The following is a 20,603-nucleotide window of genomic DNA, read 5'->3' as shown; positions in this document are numbered from 1 at the left end:
ACCAATTTCTTTTTTTAAAAGTGCTAGAATTTGGAAAGCTGACACATATCCTGTACAAGAGATTCTAACAGAGTTCTAATGCTCAGCACACAAAGGAAAGTCTTCTCAAACCCAGCTACTTCTGAAGCTTTTGCATGTCCTTACAGCAACGCTGAGTAAATTATAGATGATATCCACCTACACATTTCAGCCACACATTACAGTCTCTCCTTATATGCCTATTTTTATTTTCCTTATTTCAAGAGCTGCCATTCTGTGGCATAGCTATGAATCTCTCCATAAAAAGTAACAGAGCAGAAAAAAAGATTTCAGAGACATTATAGAAGAGACAGCTAAAAATATCAGGGTGGTGATTCAATTACTATTAATGGAGCTTAGTCTCTATAATATATTTAATTGAGCCGTGCAATAAATTATTCCTCAAGGTTTTCTAAATTGAGGAGTACATCTCTATAGCACCCTCCAGCAAACCAAGATGAGTGAAAGCTCTCTAAGAGGAGCCCTGGGTAATTTAAAACAAAATCAATTCCAGCCCATATCCTACCCCCTTGAGCTTTTCTTTCTGGCTCATGCTCAGAATATGCAGGAGAGTTGCTGCAGCCCTTGAGCTGCATTAACTCGAGCACAGTGGGGCCAAGAGAAGACTCAAGGGGCTCAGAAAGAGAGGACAATAAGAGCGCAAGCTGGCCCATTAGCATTCACTCTTTGCTCTCTGAGTAGCATCCTCCGCACCATCCACACTCCAGTTACCAAAAGGAAATATTTAGGGCAGGATGGCCTTGACAAAATGGACAAGCTAGTTGCAATGCCTGTGTTTATTAAATACAGCAGGGATGTCCAACAGGTCGGTTGTGATCTACTGGTAGATTCCCACGAGGTTATGGTAGATCACAGTCGATCTCTGGCTCCCTTTCCGTGTGTCACTCCTGCCACACCCCCACACCCCACCCTCCATTGTTGTATGATCTCTGGAAGGGAAGAGGGAGCTTTCTCTGTGCTGCTGTTTTGATCCATAGTGATATTTTTGTGAGTGACTTTGCCCCTTTGTCCCTTGCCTTTAACCCCCCCAAAAAATGGAACTCCCCCCCCCTAAATGAGGCTTTCCTCCTCCATAAAAAAGCTCTACAACTTTGAGCTGAACCCCCCCAAAAGGGGGTAGATCACTGCCAGTTTTTAATTCTGAAAGTAGATGGCAGTCTCTTGAGAGCTGGCCACCCCTGAAATATAGTATTCTTGTTCAATGCCCAGTATGCCTGTGTGTGAGTGTGCACAAGGAGTATAGCAAGGAGGGGCGATCTCACAAAGTGGTTTATACCATTTCTACATTTTTTTTATAAAGCATCAACTATACAATAAAACAGAAAGGACAAACAGCTGTCTTTGAATAATCCATATCTGTTTCTTCTCCACTTACCTCAGGGTAGGACAGTTCTTTAGGAGCCCCTCTGGCGGCAGCCATCACTGAGATGTGCTAATCTGGGGCTTCTCCTGAGCCCAACACCCCGGAGCAGGTTTGCGGCGAGGACAGGGGGTGCAGGGAAAGGAGAAGGAAGCCTCACTACACTAGTGGGAGCCCCTGCTTCTGCTCATCTACTGGGTTAGTTCGATCCCAGCCTCTTCATTCTTCAGCACTAGAATGCTTCAGCCAGCACTGTCCCCTAGGAGCTCTCCAAGGTCCTGTCCTTATCTGCTCTTGACTTTGACATGACACTGCCTGCTTCCACTGAGTACCTCAACTTCCAACCAAACTGGATGGTTCATTGGCAATGTTTAAAAGGGTGGCCTACCCCACCACAGCTATGATTTTTCAGCTGTACTGATGATAGATGTACCGGTGATGAAACTGTTTATCCTACTTTTTAATAATCATCATTAACATCCATCATAGCAGGCACGTTCAACAGGTAGATTGTGATCTACTGGTAGATCACTGGATGTCTGTGGTAGATCACTGGCTCCCCCCAACGAAGCTAAACAACTTTGCCTCCCCTAAAAAAAGCTCTGCACCCCAAAACAATGGGGCTTTCCTCCTCCCTAAAAAAAGCTTTGACCTGAACCCCAAAAAAGGGGGTAGATCACTGCCAGTTTATAACTCTGTGCGTAGATTGCAGTCTCCTGGGAGTTGGCCACCCCTGCATTATGGTATACTTGGGAATTTGGGAAGCCTCGTAAGGCTAGATCCAGAGGTTTATTTGTTCCAGCAGCAGAAGCTACCGTATGCTGAGTCAGACCATTTGTCCCTCTCAATCAAGGTAGCCAAAGCGATGCTTTCGAAATGTTACTGGACTACAAGCATTCACTATTCCTGACTCCCGATTGTGCTGGCTGGAGCTGATAGGAGTTGGAATCAACATCTGGAGTGTATCACTTTGGCTACCCCTGGTTTATAATGACTGACTGCAGCACTGCGAGATTTCAGACAAGAAGATTCCCTAGCACCACCTGCAGATACCAGGGACTGGACCTGGGATATTTTGCATGCAAAGCATATGCTATCTCAGTGAGCTGTTTTTTTCTGCTGGAGAAAGGAAAATGTCGGATTCAACTCACTTTACAAAGTTTGAGAATGTTGAAAGGTACAGGGTTGCTTGAAAGGAAAAAGTTGCTACAGTTCTAATTAATATTCCCTCCCCTGAAAGTGATTCATTAAAGCAATGCTGCCACACCCACTATCAACAGCACATGTCAATCTATCTAGTTCAATTCAACTTTAGTCTTTATGCCTGAATCACCAAGCATGCTTATTTAATAACAGGACACTATTTGGTGTGTTATATATAAAATACAGTCATGTGTTACCTACTGTGTCAGAAAAAGACTTAGCCGGCTTTTCTTGCAAACTTGCATCAGAGGCCAATGATGTTTGAGAAAGTACAGATGTTTCACAGATGACTTCTCCAGCCTTCAGCATAAAATGCACCATGAAAAGGATGTTTGGGTACGGTTGGTAGCTGACCTCGGAAGCTGCTAGCGCTATGGCACACACACACACCCAAAAAAAAAAAATTTATTACGTTTATCATACTGTTTTACAGTTTGTTCTGTACAGTTTTTGTTTCGTTTTTTACACAACGTCTACTGTTACTGTTCAGCTTCAGCAGAGCAGTTTTCCAGGGCAGATTTATAAATATTGTGTGACCCCTTGTGGTGTAACAAAAGACTACAGGCATGATTCTAAGGAAAGGGTTGATGTAACCCACACACTACGTATGGAGAAGTTTTGTGTGGTGGCTGTATTCCTGATTAAGTGCAATTAATTAATTTTCTGTTCTTAAATAAATGAAAAATAAACTATCCCTGACAGATACAAACATGATGGCTAACATGATGCTATAAGGAGATATCCTCCTTAAAGCAAACTAGGCATATTTGCACAAAATTAGGAGGAATTCCATCAGTAAGCCAGCTGATTTCATCTAATAAACATTTATATTAACTTTAAACAGAAATATTTTTATATACAGTAAACCCGCAACTCATGCACATTTAAATGTGTATATTCAGCTTTCCATGCACAGCAAAAAAAAGATAATGGAATAAATTAAAATGGGGTGGAAAGTGGGCAGGGTTCCAGGAAAAATGACTTTGGCAATCCACCCAACATTGAACTCAATGGATTTTGACTACACACAATTTTTTCTTTAGGTGTGATCCCCAGAATGTAACCCCCATGTAAGTTGTGGGATTACTGTGCCTTAATGGAAGTAGAGAACATGGTGCTGGTGGACACATACACATCCAAAGGGCTGCTTCTCCCCACAGAAATTAGGCCTGGAAGAAGCATTCTATTGTAGCTAATAGAATAGGTTGCAGTGCATACTTGGTTGTGGAGTGTATGAAGGGCCTACAACAGTTCCTCTTGGTTTGCGAATATGCCCAAAGCCCCCCAAAAAGGTTGATGGCCCCTTCTTTAATGCAACTTAAACACCAGATGTCTATAGACCTGACACACTTTCGATCATTTGTTCTGCAAAGCAGATATGAATTTTCTTTTCAGTGTATTATACTGGAAAAACATTGTAAGATGTGAAGTGTTCCAAGCTTATACTGTTTTAACAGCAATCTCCCACCGATTCCCTAGGTGTAATAAGAGGAGAGTAACAGCCAAAGCCTGAAACCCATCCTATTTCTCCCACTGGAATGAACGAGTTGGGATGGCCAGTGAAATAATTTTGAGGATCAGGTTGCTTTTTCCATTGCAGTTTTACAATATATTATTGCGGCATTCCTTAAGAATGAGAATCAGAGAGGCTCTTTTATTTCTGAAGCTCTCTGCTGATATATTTTCTAAATCTGGATGTAGCAGATGAGTCATGTTTTCAAAAAGGAAAGGATACAGATATAATATCAGGATTTTTCTAATTGTCTGGTTCTGTTTTCTTCATTCTGTATATGAATTTGTGGCCATGACAACCAATAACAGTAGCAAGACTGCAATACCTCTGCAGTCTTACCACCACAGCAACAGCCTGCTGAGTCACTGCATACCGTGTACATATATGCCGAAAAGCGTGTGCTGGGAAGGCGTTTGACATTAGGTTGGTTTGCTAGAAACAGTGGCCTTGTGAATGAGTGACAAATGATCTGATTATATCAAGCACTCTTGTCTTCTTCTGCAGTCTCACTCTCTGTACATCATAGCCTGCGTGAGGCATTCTGATGAAGAATCAGGCTGTGTATCGGAACCACGCTTGAGGGAAATCTTCAGGAAGATTTTGCAGTGCCAAATCGTTCTGTTTGTTGGAACAACCTCTTTCTATGGAAACACATACTAAGTCGTGGCAGCGTGAAGTAAAGCCCCCAGGAATGACTCGCATTAATCAAACTCCATTTAGAAGTGATTCTATAGATTCTGCCATATGTTTTGAACACTCACTAATTTTATTTCTAGTTAGTCAAGAGCCTAGGAACAATAACGGGTGGCTTTCGAATCAATGAGAGCCAGCGGAATCAATGAGATTCTATAACAGAAATGTTCTTCCAACATTTTTCTGGACGGTATTTATTCCAGTAGTTGGGTTAAGGTATGTGAACCAGCAGGCCCTTGGCAAATGGAAATAGAAGAAGCTTGGCTAAGCAGCATAGGCTTACTTTTGACATAGGTAAACTCCCTGAAATCCACTGCAGGTGGGGATTAGAAGCAGTGTGAAGATTCCTCATCTTGGCTTTGCTACCATATTAAAAGAAATGGCACAATCCCACTGCCTTTGAGGTAGGATTTAACCCAAAATGAACAGACCACGTCTGTATTTGTTTTGCTTGTTAAATGCCATCTACTTTCACCAAAAACTCGTGATTAGGTGTTATTCACCTAAATCTCCATGTTTCAAGTATAAACTGCATGTTGCCTAGTTCAGATGTCTGTAACATAATGAGTAGTTGCAGGTAAAAACAGAAACAGTGATCAAATGACCATATTTTAACAACGTTTTCCACTACTTTTCCCAGAACAGATGTTAAGCATAACTGGCCTATAATTTTCCAGATCACCCCGGATCCTTTTTTTTATGGTGTTACATTGGCTGCTATCCAGCCCTCAAGAAACCTAGCCAGTTTGTTTCTCGTGGCCTAACGCCAAATGAAAGACACCTGTTTCCACTGAACCCAGTTTAGAGGAGATATGCTCCCAAGTCCATACAACTGCACTTGGAATACTATGTACAGTTCTGGCCGTCTCGCCTCAAAAAGGATATTGTAAAGCTTGAAAAGGTTCAGAAAAGGCCAGCCCAAATGACCAAGGGGGTTGAGCAACTCCCCTATAAAGAAAGGTTACATAATGGTTATATTCTACTTCTACTGTTTCTGAGAGGGACGCGGGTGGCGCTGTGGGTTAAACCACAGAGCCTAAGACTTGCTGATCAGAAAGTCGGTGGTTCGAATCCCTGCGACGGGGTGAGCTCCCGTTGCTTGGTCCCTGCTCCTGCCAACCTAGCAGTTCGAAAGCATGTCAAAGTGCAAGTAGATAAATAGGTACCGCTCCAGCGGGAAGGTAAACGGCGTTTCTGTGCACTGCTCTGGTTTCACCGGAAGGGGCTTAGTCATGCTGGCCACATGACCCGGAAGCTGTACGCCGGCTCCTTCGGCCAATAAAGCAAGATGAGTGCCGCAACCCCAGAGTCTGCCGCGACTGGACCTAATGTTCAGGGGTCCCTTTATCTTTTGTCTTTACTGTTTCTGAGATTCCTAAGTGCCACGAGTGCTGTTATAGTCATGTCTCGCTTGTGAGCTTCCCACTGACATCTGGTTGGCCACTGTAAGAACTCGTAGCCTAGAGAGGCCTTTCATGTGATCCAAAAGGGCTTTCCCTCTGTTCTTCTGCCTATTCACCCAGCCCTCCCTGCAAACGAAAGATTGCCTATGGACGTACTTGAGAAACATTTTCTAATTGATTTTGAGAACCCTCTGGGCTTAGCTTCCCCATTAACAGCATTCGGGAGATGACCAGGAAAAGTACTGAGTAGCTTGATATATAAGTACTTCTCTCTCCTTAGGAATGGAATACAATTAACATTTTCCACAAAAAAGGCATCACAGCCCCCTATCACAAGCCCCAGACTACTTATGAAGAACAGTTCGTGTGAACTTTACATAAGTCAAGGATGCTAAACAGCCTGCTCTTAATTAAGACACTATCTGAGGAAAGAGCTTTAAAATAGCTAGATAACGATTTCTTGTGCTTCACACCAGTAACCATTACATTGTTCCCTAAAACAAACACTTGATTTAAGTACAGTGTTTCTGACAATTGGAACCTTGTGTTAAAAGTTAATGATATGAGGTGTTATACTTGTTTTCACACTGAAGAGGGATTGCAAACGTAGAAGTGACACTCAGGAACAGCAAGCAGTCCTGGTTTAAAATAAAGGGTAAATAAATACAGTGGCAGAGTTGCTCTACAGTTAGTGCATAGCCAGCAGCAAAGCTGGGAAACAGAATGAGAGGTAACTCTGGATGCAGCCTCTCTCATCCAGCGCAGGTTTTTCTACAGCACTCCTGGGGTGGTTAGTTAAATGGGGTGGCTAAATGCTCCGGATTCCCAACTGTGTCACAAATATTTTATGAGCGCATTTATCCGAAACATTTTTACCCTGCTCTCTAACTGAAAAAGCTCCCAGATCAGTGGTGAGGCAGTCCCTGCCCTCAGGGTTACAATCTAAAATATGTAAAGCTAGATAACTAGAAAGAAATAATTGCTACCTTTCAAGCCAACATGAAGCCTGGATCTGTGTTCTTCAGAAAACCCCTGGTAACCAAAGAAATAGAACAGGAGAAGCCTTAAAAAGACCAAAAATCCAAGCTGGCAAAAGAAACACAAAACACGTCCATTAGTATCATGTCTGTTCCATTCATTTGCTGTTGCCCCCTAAACTTTTGCAAAACTTGAAATTTTTCTATCAATTAACGTAACTTTGCTTATGTTCAGGACCCAGAAGTTGTCTCTACCTCAGATCTATGACCCAGAAAGGCAATTTTCTTTCTATACTTTCTGTAACATTTTCCCTAAGACTTTTAACCTGCAATCAGGTAACATACTAATCAAGATTCCTTAATGTTTCAGAGGCATTGTTTTGTATAAATATGACACTTCTACTGATTTAAACCTCAATTATCTAAACATTTTGGATATCTGCCAGCCTTTTTCAAAAACGAAATTGTACTAAACACCTTTGAACATTAGTTATTGCTGCCTTCCTGGCAAAGGGGAATGTGCACCAATGACCTATTAGGCCTCCCTTGCATTTACCACATGGTGATGCCATTGTTAAAAGTTAATATTTTACGCTGCATGCTTGCGGAAATGTATAGTGACAGGTTAAAAAAAAAAAAACTTAGATGGGGAGAAAAGAGTAGCAGTGCTGTTTTGGGTTACTACCAAATGCATCTCAAGAGGTGGGGAGTGAAAATCAAGTTATCGGGACTGGTGGCCTGGAGTCAAGCATTTGTTTTAATACAGAGGCAAGCAGAAGTTTGGTGGGGAATCAAGCAAGGACCCAAACTAAGCTTGAACAAACTTAGGGGCCAGGTCAAAGTCAGTAGCTTTACAGGTCTAAATGGAATCTTATTGGCTTCTTGTGCCATTTGATCTCTGCTGGGCAGAGAACTGCAGGACACTCTCCAGCTATTTGCAGTACTGGCACTGCATTGCAGAAGCATTCAGCCCCACAGTGTCCCCTGCTTGCAAGCTGCTATAGTGGTACAGGGTAAGAGGTGGCTGGTCCCAGTTGCCAGATTTCTTACAAGAGGCGAATGAGAGGGTGGGGTTATTTCGGCAAATGAAAGGGCCCAGTTCCATTGTGATAGGACTTTTATGGTCTTAGATATATGGTAATGTTCATAAGTGTACCAACCAAGCACATACATAGATCAGCACAGGAAGGCCAACCTGGAACCATTTTGATTCCTAAACTGAGCATATGTTTTCTCTGCAAGGTCAAACTGGAAAAGCCTCCCCATTGTCTCTTTCCTCACAAATCCTGTATTAAGGGCACATTTAAGATATGAATAGGGTGTGAGCCTGTGACCTGGCTCAGGAACTAAGTATTTATCATTACAAAAGACTGGCCAGGCTCCCCAGGAAATCCAATCAAGTAACTTGCCAGACAGGAGATAAACAACAACAGGAGAAAAACAATATTCAAATTTCTGTTTTAGACCGCCTTTTCTGTGATGTAGGTGTGATGTATCTGAGGGGTGGTCTTAAGTTACACCCCTTCTGTGATGTATGTATGATGTTTCTGGGGGTGGTCTTGATCTACAGGGTGGCAATTTCAAAAGTCTTTATAAGGCCTTGCACACCATTTTTCTGGGTCTCTCCTCTCTCCTGCAGGTGAGGGGAGCACCCTGTTGCAACAGATCAATAAAGGCCAAGCCTACAGGCTGCTGTTTTGCTCCAAGTAATCCTGGTTGGTGTCTTTGTTTTTGTCCAAGGGAGCCCTTGGATTTTTCCGTTAACACCATTCACGGCAGGCAACAAAATCTGGAGGAGGCTCCCTCTGAAGGAACAGGGGAGGCGATAAACATCAATTGCCCCATTGTCCCACAACTCTCTGGAGCAGATTTTCAGAAGGCACCAGAAGCTGCAAAGGAAAGGAAGAAGTGAAAATTGCCTGCTTGCTCCCTTGCACCAAAGCGAATTGAAGTCTGGATCCAACTCAATGTGCCTCAAGCTTTATAGTGAAAGGGGCTTGTGGGGGGGTCCTTTCTCTTTGAACCCGAAAACCTAATAACAACCCAAGTTAATTATAGGAGCTGCAGTATACCTTACAGAGGAATAAGAAGGCTGGAAAACAGATACAGCTGAAGGAATCATCCCAGATATTCATATGAAATGTGTTTTAATATTGTCCATGATGCACTCGTTAACTGAAAACCAATTTTCAACAAATCTTTTGCTTGGCAAATCAGTTTTGTTTTGTTTTGTTTTTCTCTTATTTAATATACCAGCCAAACCAGAGGAACTGGTGGAAAGAATCCAATAATGCCTGAGAAAGTTAATATTCTCTATACAGCCATCATTAAAGAAAATAAAGTAGTAAACAAGACAACAGAAGTCCTGGGGACTATATTAGAACTTGAGATGTCAAAATAATTGGGCTCACCAGACTAGGTGGAATACTTAACGTCTTTGCTTTGCTTGGAAACAGGCCTGAGTGCAGTGAAAATATTTAATACAATATATTCTCTTAATACACAGAAAGGTTTTTTTAAAATCCGGGGTGGGGTGGGGAGAACCTATGCAAAAATTACTAGAGCAGGTTTGCTCCAGTAATGCTTCTTTGTCCGTGGTCAGGAAAAAGTTGCCTCCAGAAGACTACAGAAGAATTTTAATAAAGGTTAATAAAGCTTTTTTAAAAAAGAAAGAAAGGAAGGAAGGAAGGAAGGAAATCAGAAGATACAAGGTTTTTCTTTTTCTTTCATGAAATTGATTTGCCACAAGTGATTAATTTAACTATATGCGAATGGATATGCTAGTAATTTGTTTTGTGGGCTAGTAACTTCTGTCAACTTTTGTGCAAGCTTAATGGAGGAGGACAACTCCCTATCATTTCATCCTGCACCCATTGAAGATTGTGCTTGTTCACACTCCTTCACATACAGCTCATTTTTTCTTTTGCGCAATGCTAACTTTTATAATAGCTACAACACATATTTCCTGAGGCTCAGATTCAATTCCCCAGTAGAGAAAGACCTGATGGAGCACCGCCACTCACCCAAAATCTGCTCAGTCACATCACTGCTGCCTACTGGAAGGTAGAGAGAAATAGGCAATGCATCAGCAAGGTCACTGCGGTGCAAACACACCAGCGGGTGCACTGGATTGGCTCATCGGGTGCATTTGCACTGCAACAACTTCGCTCACATGTGTGTGCACATGTCAATTTAGGGAACTGAGGAAGAGGACCCTAGTGATAGACAGCTTGTGTTGTGTAAAAAAAATGGTGCTCAGTGGTTAGCAAGAGATCATAAAGTTTTAGCAGAGAAATCACTGTGATCAAGACAAAAATGTGTTGTTTGAAAGGGATCTATGAATCATAGGAAAGAGGTACAAGATTGAAGTCCAATTTGGTACCATCATTTATCTTGCAGGTCTTACTTAGCTTTCAGAAGCAAATGGTTCTCATTTGGACACTTTCATTTACATGGCTTCAATTTCGTCCTCTCTCTTGAATGCATAAATCTCTTGCTGCTACTTTAAGATTATGTGACCTAACATAATACATCTTAGTTAATGATAATCCATATAGGAGAATAAAAAGGTCACATCATTTAAGCAGTGAGAAGAACATTATGCAAGATGATCGTGGAAATTATTAGAAAATCCAAGCTATCCATATGTATTGAGAACAAAAAAGAAAAAAACCTCCCGATGATTTTTGTATGTATTTTAGAGCATCTCATTAAAGTGTCACTTGAAAGCTGAACTGTGGAATACTCAAAACCAGTGAATTCAGAGAGATAAAAATTCAAGATAGAATGAGTTATAATGAGGGTAGCATAAAAGAACACTGCACTGCTTTCACTTGAACATGTTGATGCAAATTACTTTCTCCAATAAAAGGTGGACCATATAAACTGCAGCTCCCATAACTCGCTTCCATGGCAAAGATTATGAGTTGGGATCTAGAAGAAACAGCTGTCTGTCGTTAGTACAGTCACGGCATGCTTTCCAGCAAACTGAACATCTGCTTTTATTTGCGGTAATGTAAATTGTCAACAATGCCATAGATCTGAAAGCGCCCCTATGGATCTTATAAATGAAGTATTTAAATGTTACTACCTTTATGACTATTCCCTCCCTCCATCAACTTTATGCTATACATCACCAAAAGCAGTATACACCATTAAACTAAACCAAAAATCAATACAAACATTTAATCCCCCTTCCAAAAAAACAATAACATATTCTTAAAGGCCAAAAGGACGACAAAATCTTTAGTGGCTATCTCAAGATGGATGCAGCTGTAGCCTAGAGGACCTCCAATGAGACAGCATTCCACATTTACAACCTTGAGCGGTCACAGACTGTCAGAAGAGAGCAAAGAATCTCATGGCATAAGATCACAGTATAGCAAGATTGGTACACAAGGCCTAGAGTGGCACTTAAGTAGCCATGAAATGAAACAACATATATATCAGGGCATCAGGATGCGGACAGCTACTCTTAAAAAAAATACAACATACCTTGGACAACTTGATTTCACATGCGAAGAGATGCGGCTTCTCCACTGTATCATAACAGAGTCTATACAAAACAGATTCCGCGAGGAAAAATAAAACTGGGATATGGTCTGGAACAAGAGGCGCATGGTCCAAGGAAATTAAAAGTATTTCAACAGCTTCTGAAGTGAAAAGAAAATGACAGATAAATTCAATAAACAGCTTCCTCTGCAGAGCTTTAATATTTCATACGGTACTCTCATCGCACCTGCAACACAACGCTTGCCAAGTTATGAACAAATAAAACAAGTGTTACATCAAATTTTCCCCAGATTGTTTGCCTTCTCTGATTATCACTTTGATGAAAAAGTAATTAAGGCTCGTCTCTTTCATAATTTTGTTCAACAGTTGCTGAAATGTTTATGCTAGACTATGAATTAAATCCTATTGCATAATAAAGCCATCTAAATTAATAAAATTAAACAAGCTACCAAGAATGTGCAATGTACACTGATGATGGAGGTAATCGGTAACATTTGTTCTCCTGCCAGTTTTTTGCTTAGTGCAACTGATGGTTTTGCTTTTCACACTGCAAGTTGAAGGAGGTTGTACAAGGCAGGTTTGCGGTCTCTTTGTATTCTGCGCCTCCAACTGTATCCTCAGTCTCCAACTACCAAGAAACATATAAACCAAATGAAGCTGAATCTAGACAAAGATGCATTAAATCTCTAAGGCTTGGGGTGAGGTGGAAGCTTAGAGGTTCTCTCTTGCCGGTTCAATCTCCCATGCTTATTCAGTTTAAAGGCAAAGGTAAAGGGACCTCTGACCATTAGGTCCAGTCGTGGCGGACTCTGGGGTTGCGGTGCTCATCTCGCTTTATTGGCCGAGGGAGCCGGCGTTTGTCCCTCTTATTCAGTTTAGGAGCCTTCAAATGTGTTTACACCATTGGCATCTAAAGTGCTTCTGGGTTTCATTATGAACCTGTCCAAATATTAAGATTTATAAGGAAGAACCTTTCAAGAATACCTGTACCCAGAGAGGCCCACTTGATGGGCACACATGAAAGGGATGGGGAACCTTTTCAGCACTGTACAGATCCTTATCAGATCTGCACCTGCAACAAAAGCCACAGAAGAGAAGCAGCAGCCGGACCAACAGCAAAGCAGGTAAATGTTTCGCTACCATCTTTGCTACTGCTGCCCCCCGAAGGAAGAGAAGGGGTGCCTGACCATCCCTAATGAGGAGGCTGGACCCCCACACCACTGATTTGCAGCCGTTGGGCTTGATACCAGACTTTTGGGTGGGATGAGGGGGAGTTTAAAGGCAGGGGTCATGGAACACATTGATACATTAATATGTTACTGTAAGTCACTTGGAGGCCTTGGGGTGCCAAGTGACTAGTAAGTTTAATGAATAATAATCCTAGCCCAGGGAGGGCAAGGGGGAGACAGGACAACTCCCACTCCACCTTATTCACACAAAAGCCATTAATGTAAGGGTAAAAGGTAAAGGGGACCCCTGGCCATTAGGTCCAGTCGTGGCCAACTCTAGGGTTGCGGTGCTCATCTCGCTTTATTGGCCGAGGGAGCCGGCGTACAGCTTCCGGGTCATGTGGCCAGCAGGACTAAGCCGCTTCTGGCGAACCACAGCAGTGCACGGAAACACCGTTTACCTTCCCACAGGAGCGGTACCTATTTATCTACTTGCACTTCTGACGAGCTTTCAAACTGCTAGGTTGGCAGGAGCAGGGACCGAACAATGGGAGCTCACCCCGTCGTGGGGATTCGAACCGCCGACCTTCTGATCAGGGACCCGCGTGGCTAATGGTAAATGGGACTACTGTAAAGATATACCGTATTGCCCCAAATATAAGCCACACTTTTTTCCCAAATTCTGACCGTGAAAAGTTAAAGGGCGGCTTAAATGTGCGACCTTACAAAAATTGGCTTCTACGATATCACTCCCAGTCTCCCCCAAAGCTGGGTAGGAGAGAACATGGGGGAGGGGGAAGACCGCTGGCAATGCAGCCGGGCTCCTCCCCCCTCCCAACCTGAATGCAGCCGGGATTGCAGGCAAACAGTGCCAGGAGTCCTCTCTAGTATCCATAGGATTTTCTTCTACATTTGCCATTTACGGGTGTGAGCGCCTGCAGAATTTAAGGGAGTGGCTTATATTCGGGTATTGTCTTTTTTTCTTTCCCCCCCCCCTTGAATGTTAAAAGTGCATCTTATTTGTGGGTGCGGCGTATATTCGGGCCTATACGGTAATAACTTCCAGAGAGGTATCCAAAAATCAAGCAAACCAAAGAGTCTTTAAAGCAGGGCTTTCCAAACTGAGGTCTCCAGCTGTTTTTGGACTACAGTTCCCATCATCCTTGCCCATTGGTCCTGCTAGCTAGGGATGATGGGAGTTGTAGTCCAAAAACAGCTGGAGACCCAAAGCCCTGCCTTAAAGACTATCAAAACCGTATGCCATAATAAATTTGTTAAGTTTTTCAGGGTGCCACACGATACTTTGTTTACTATAATGATGTAATTAGCTCCAAGTTTTCCTGTTAAGCTTAAATAAAGAGAATTGGTTATCTCATTTGAATGACTTATCTATTGAAAAAAAGGAAATAAAGTTAAAACTGTTGAAAAAGCTAAAGAAATTACAAGTGTAATTAAAGTCCTGATGCACAGGCCTCATCCTCAAAAATTCTAAACTAATTACCACAGAATTATTAACATAACTGCATAATTTCATTTTCATAGTAGGTGATAACCGTTTCATAGGTGAGTTGAATTTTAGTAATACTTAAAATAAAGAATGACAACATTATTAAAATTAATCTCAGTTAAATGGACTGAATAGAACTATTAAAAGGCAGGAAAAATACTTTTATTTTTCTTAATTAAGAGGTGACACATTTCTGCAAGAAATGTGCATATAGAAGACAGGTATATACAGTAATCAGATAGTAATATTAAGCAGGAAGTTAATGTTGCATCACAAATTGTAAAAACTTGAGGAAATATCAATAGGGATTAAGCTTCAAGTAATAGTCTCCAAGTGGCTGCATGTACATACAGATGCATGCAGACAAAATGGAAATATAAGTCAGGGGAGCGAATAGTTTACCATCAATCAGTGCTCCTAGTGTTGGACAAAAATTATTTTCTACAGAATTAAGTTTAATCTTAGTTGTGCCATCATGGATCAATGCAACCCTACATGACTGCTCAGAAATAAGTCCCACGGAGTTCAGTGGGACTTAACAGTTAAGTTAAGCTTGCAAACTATTTTGATAACTGAATTGATGGTTTTTTTAAAAAAAAAAAAAACCTGAATCGATAATTTTTTTTAAAAAAAACCTTTTTATTCAAAAATTCTCAACAATATATTTTGCTTTTTTAAAAAAACTTTCAGCTGACTGTAAAATATATGCACAGCATTCTCCAATATAGCACTGAAATCTGAAGCTGAAGACAGAAGGTTTAGCCCACTGACATGGAAGGTAGATAATCTCATATTTCAAAACCAGAGTATATCGTAAAAGCCACAGAGAATTAGCCTTGTGAACTTTTTAAATGTTTAAACTTTTATTAACATTCCATAAGGCTCATACTAAATAATTTATGATTGATCAGGAAACATGTACAAAGAATGGAAGAAATGTTAGCAAACAATAAAGGAGAAAATTACTTCTCTAAGCAAGCAGCACAAACATGCATATTTGAAGAGACTTTATATGAAATTCAGAAAAAAAAGAGAGAGCGTTAGATAATTTTTAAAAATTAGAATTGTATTATTTATCTATAATACTCATAGCTCATCATAGTGTACTATAATGTGCTGTATCATGAAGTGGTCATTACAACTTTTCTGAACATAAGCTAATAATACACCAACAATAAATAAAAAATTCTCAGACTTAATTTTTAGTAACATTGGAATATTTTTGTTGATTTGGGGATAATTTGATTGACAAAGCATGAATTCATATTTTTGGATAAAATGATGTTATATTGTCCCAGTATTTCTCTGTGTATTTTAATTAATAATATTTATTTATTTATTTATTTATACATACTCCACCCATCTGGCTGTGTTTCCCCAGCCACTCTGGGTGCCCCCCCCAATAGAATATTAAAAATGTGATAAAACATCAAACATTAAAAACTTCCCTAAACAGGGCTGTTATCTATAAAGGGTTTGTTTATCAATGCCATATATTTAATATACCAAGAAGTCAAAGTATGGCTTTATGATCAATAAGAGCAACATTATGGTGTTCAGAACTAGACTTGCCCCTGAGAATTACATTTATGCAGCAAACTAAAATGATGTGGAAAACTAATTCAGGTCAACCAGACTTCGATATAAAAAGCTGGGAGTATGGATTTGTTTGCATGGATGCAAATGAGTCATTTACAGGTATGGGCATCTGCCTGGAATCAAAGCGTTTCTTCAGCATGTTTTAATATTTTGAGCAACCAACCATTAGGGACCACTTCTGGCCCAAAATCAAGAACAAAAAACAACAACATCAAGGCTAAAAGAGCTAACTGACCGCAAACTGCTTGTTTTGGACAAATTCTCATAGCTGAACTCACAGAACAATACAGATGAGACTGATGGGACTAAAATTCAAATAAACCCTTTGAACTTATTATTCCATCTGTTACAGTCATTGTGCACAGCAGAGAGACAACCTTCTTTTTTATAACCTTATGGTTAACAACGACAATGAATACAAATTAGCAGGCAATCAGTGCAATGAGATTTGAAAGGCCAGCTATCTGAGATTTACCCAGATGTCATGCCCAAATTACTAAGGGTGGAGTGAGGAAAGGGATCAAAGAACTCATCCAAACAGAATCTGCATTTTGCTGTACAAGAATGTTGGGATATGATAGTGATATTGTGTACCTGGCTTGTGTGTACTATTTGCGGCTGAATTTTCCTAATACCTGTCCAACGTGTACATTTTACAATAATAACAGGGGGCAGAAAAGGACAACCTAAATTATATGGGCTCTGGATAAATTTACCTATGGAGATTTTACTTTCTTGGGCTCCATGATCACTGCAGATGGTGACAGCAGTCATGAAATTAAAAGACGTCTGCTTCTTGGGAGAAAAGCAATGACAAACCTAAGTAGCATCTTAAAAAGTAGAGACATCACCTTGCTGACAAAGGTCCGTATAGTTAAAGCTATGGTTTTCCCAGAAGTGATGTATGGAAGTGAGAGCTGGACCATAAAGAAGGCTGACTGCCGAAGAACTGATGCTTTTGAATTATGGTGCTGCAGGAGATTCTTGAGAGTCTCATGGACTGCAGGAAGATCAAACCTCTCCATTCTGAAGGAAATCAGCCCTGAGTGCTCATTGGAAGGACAGATCCTGAAGCTGAGGCTCCAATACTTTGGCCACCTCATGAGAAGAGAAGACTCCCTGGGAAAGACCCTGATGTTGGGAAAGATGGAGGGCACAAGGAGAAGGGGACGACAGAGGACAAGATGGTTGGACAGTGTTCTCGAAGCTACCAGCATGAGTTTGACCAAACTGCAGGAGGCAGTGGAAGACAGGAGTGCCTGGCGTGCTCTGGTCCATGGGGTCACGAAGAGTCGGACACGACTAAACAACAACAACCAAAGGGTGACACGCTAGAGAAGCATACAATTGTGTTCATTGTGGAGAAAAGGAACAGAGTTTTTTCTTTCTCCCATAATACTAGAACCCAACATAACCCAGTGAAGCAGAATGGTGGGAAATCCAGACTAAAGGAAGTACTGCTTCATATATCTAAATTTGTGGAATTTGCTTCCACCAGTTGTCTGGCGGCCATCAACTTAAGCTCTCTTCCAATGTTATACTACTGTATTATATCCACATGCAAAAGGGAAATATGGGGGGGGGCGGGTAAGCAGACTAGCTCCAACTCCCATCACTCTCCCCATCACCATTGGTGGGTACGAGGGATAACTTCTTGAAACAAGTAGCTTCTTATGTACTCATGTAAATACCCATGAGATTTAGAGCCCTGGAAAATCAGGGAGGCAACAAAGGAGGGAGAGGGCCTCTTGGTTGAAAACTCACATGGCCAATTATAATGGCTGAAGGGAGCTAAAGTAGCATCCATATATATAAAATGGGGGCATATATTAAATGACTTTTCTTCATCCTTCGGATCAGTCATGTTAATCTGCAGATACTGATCTCTGTCTGTCATATTTATTTCATGTATGACCCTTTCCATAATCATTCCACTTGCCATTCACTCAAGTCAAAAGATAAAAAGGAATAATAATATTTGAATATGGACAAACCTTGTTATGCTGAGCTCATATTTTGCACAATTTGTATACGGTGTCTGTTTGATAATGTGTGGTTTGCTATGCCTAATAAAGGATATTTGATGAATTGAATAATAATAAATGCAGTGCTATTTTTCTAGAAAAAGAGGTGCCAGAACTCACCTCCCTTGTTCTCTTAGAATGGCAATGGTGCCCACCTGAGAGGTGCCGGAACTGAATTCCAGCTGGAAAAAAGCCCTGATAATATGCAAGGTCCATTTATCCTTTTATCCTCATCAGATTTTATAAAGCGAGGTATTTCATTCTTTGGGTTTTTTGAGGGGGGTGATTTGCAGGAGGGGCACTTTAAACCTTGTTCCATTATTCCTAAATCTTTGAAACTAACAATATCATGCTTTTTCATAGAAATAATTGGGGAAACCTAAAACATGCCGTTATTGAAGGCAAATTACTTCACAAGTTTAAATGTCATTTTAAATTACACCCAATTAATGTCTAAATTTAGAAAGAGCTTATAAAGCAGTGCTACTTGAAAAAAAATCATGAGAATGCTGAATATACATGGTTTTGTAATTGCACAAAATTAAGTATCGAAATGCAAGGCATTAGGTGAAGTGCTAATTCTATTGCAGGCTTTTCATCTGTGAAGTGGTTTCTGGAATAATTTGAGCAGCCAAATTCTGTCTGTCTTGCTCAGTTGAAGCCTACAGGGCACAGCCGTGCAGTTGAAAACTGGAAACAACAGCCAACAGCAGAGGTCCAACAGAAATAGCAAGAGGAAAGACAAAAGGACTGTGAAAACTGTTAAACGGCATAGAAATTGAGAGGGGGGGTCAGGGTTGTGCCCACCAGCCTTCACACACTGATCATTTCGTCTACACAAGGGTCTATATATACACACTGCAATGTGCAATGACTCTGAACATGCAACCCATATGCTGCAAAAATGGAGTGAACAGATTGTGCCTTCAACAGCTACATGCACTGTGCAAAAATTACAGTTAATGTGTGGCAGCTTGGGTGGGACCAGCAGCTATAGAATCAGAGTCTGAATGTACCTAAAGGTCACCCACTCCAACTGCCTACCAACGTAGGAAATCCACTACTACAACACCAGTAATGGCATGACCATTGTCAAAGAGCTCATGCCATTCAGAGGGTCCTTCTAATTTTTAGACTAAATCTTTTTCTTTTTTCTGTTCTGTAATTTGAACCATTGATTCAGGTTCTCCCCTCTGGAGCAAAGCAGAAAACAAATTTGCTCCATCATGTATGTGACAGCTCTCCAAATATGTGAAGATGGCATGGTATCACTTCTTAATCATCTCTTCTTCAGGCTAGACACGCCCAAGTCCCTCAACCTTTCTTCATAGAACTTTGATATTCATGCCCTCATAATCTTTGTTTTTCTTCTCCAGATACATACACACACATTTCTAGTTTAATCATCTGCACGGGGCTAAGGTGTCCATCAGATACATGATTTTCGGGCCTATGGACAACCCACAGGTAGGTAATTTGTTCCAATAATAATCTCTAGAACAAGAGTAGGCTCTAGATAACAAAGCAAGCTCTGAAAACTGCCTCCAGCTTTGTCCTCTTCATGAAGAGTAGACATGCTTTGGCAGAGCTTAGCACTCCTTTCACATTATATATTCTCCTGAGAGCCAGTGTGGTGTAGTGGTTAAGAGAGGTAGTCTCGTAATCTGGGGAACCGGGAACGCGTCTCCGCTCCTCCACATGCAGCTGCTGGGTGACCTTGGGCTAGTCACACTTCTCTGAAGTCTCTCAGCCCAACTCACCTCACAGAGTGTTTGTTGTGGGGGAGGAAGGGAAAGGAGAATGTTAGCCGCTTTGAGACTCCTTCGGGTAGTGATAAAGCAGGATATCAGATCCAAACTCTTCTTCTTCTTCTTCTTCCTGGACCGGTCTTGGGCAAAGAAAAGTAGATTTGGGGCAAGTGGTAATAGGGCTTCCTGGCTGTCTCAGGCTGGTGACTTGTTAGATCTTCAGCTGCTCAACAGGGGTACCTCCTGCATTTATGAACACAATCTGCTCATTTGCATATAGACCTTCAGGTCCCAATGGGGCCTGGAATCCCAGATATTCCAGTACCATGTCTGGGTTGCTACAGTGCACCATGGAAATGACTCATCATCTGGCAAGCTGGTGTTTAATTACTGACTTGCCATCTATGCAACATGACTAAAGTTAATAAGGTGAAATGAACAAGGTTATAAAATATAAAGGAGCAATTATTATTATTATTATTATTATTACTATTATTATTATTATTCTGCTCTTCAGAAGATCCCAGGGCAGGGTACAGCAATATAAATTACAGCATTAAAAACAGTTTAGAACAAACTGTGAAATGAGCATTTCTCCCAGACATTTAGAATTGAAAGCTGAATTGCAAGTAGTACGATTTTGATGGCCATGATAAACACAGAAGTACTCCAATATCTCTGGTTTTAAAATCCCATCCAAAAATGTTCTCTGTATTCTTTTGATGATTCTGAGTACAAGAACTTTCAGTTAGTTTGGTTCATTACTTTCCAGCATGCCTCTTCAGTTTCAGAGATACTCTGCTTTTATCTAACCAGAGAGAAATCTGTGATTTTCCAATATTGAGGCTTCAGCTTT

The 20,603-nt window shown here is 41.0% G+C and overlaps 1 protein-coding gene across 5 annotated transcripts in view; it reads right to left on the bottom strand.

Moving 5' to 3' along the window:
• Window positions 1–20,603, bottom strand: part of TMEM232 (transmembrane protein 232) — a 147,468-nt gene that overhangs the window by 106,359 nt on the left and 20,506 nt on the right. For 3 of the 5 annotated variants that reach the window (XM_083464500.1, XM_083464502.1, XM_083464501.1), the window contains 3 exons: window positions 11,683–11,840; window positions 7,198–7,297; window positions 2,804–2,973 (listed from right to left, as the gene is read on the bottom strand). In XM_083464500.1, coding sequence (XP_083320626.1) covers window positions 2,804–2,973; window positions 7,198–7,297; window positions 11,683–11,840 — 428 coding nt within the window. The remainder of the gene's footprint in view (window positions 1–2,803; window positions 2,974–7,197; window positions 7,298–11,682; window positions 11,841–20,603) is intronic. The other 2 variants (XM_083464504.1, XM_083464503.1) reach the window with 2 other exon arrangements.

This window comes from Podarcis liolepis (assembly GCF_965112155.1).
Source record: "Podarcis liolepis genome assembly, chromosome: 11".
NCBI lineage: Eukaryota > Metazoa > Chordata > Lepidosauria > Squamata > Lacertidae > Podarcis > Podarcis liolepis.
This window is presented reverse-complemented; position numbering and strand designations above follow the sequence as displayed.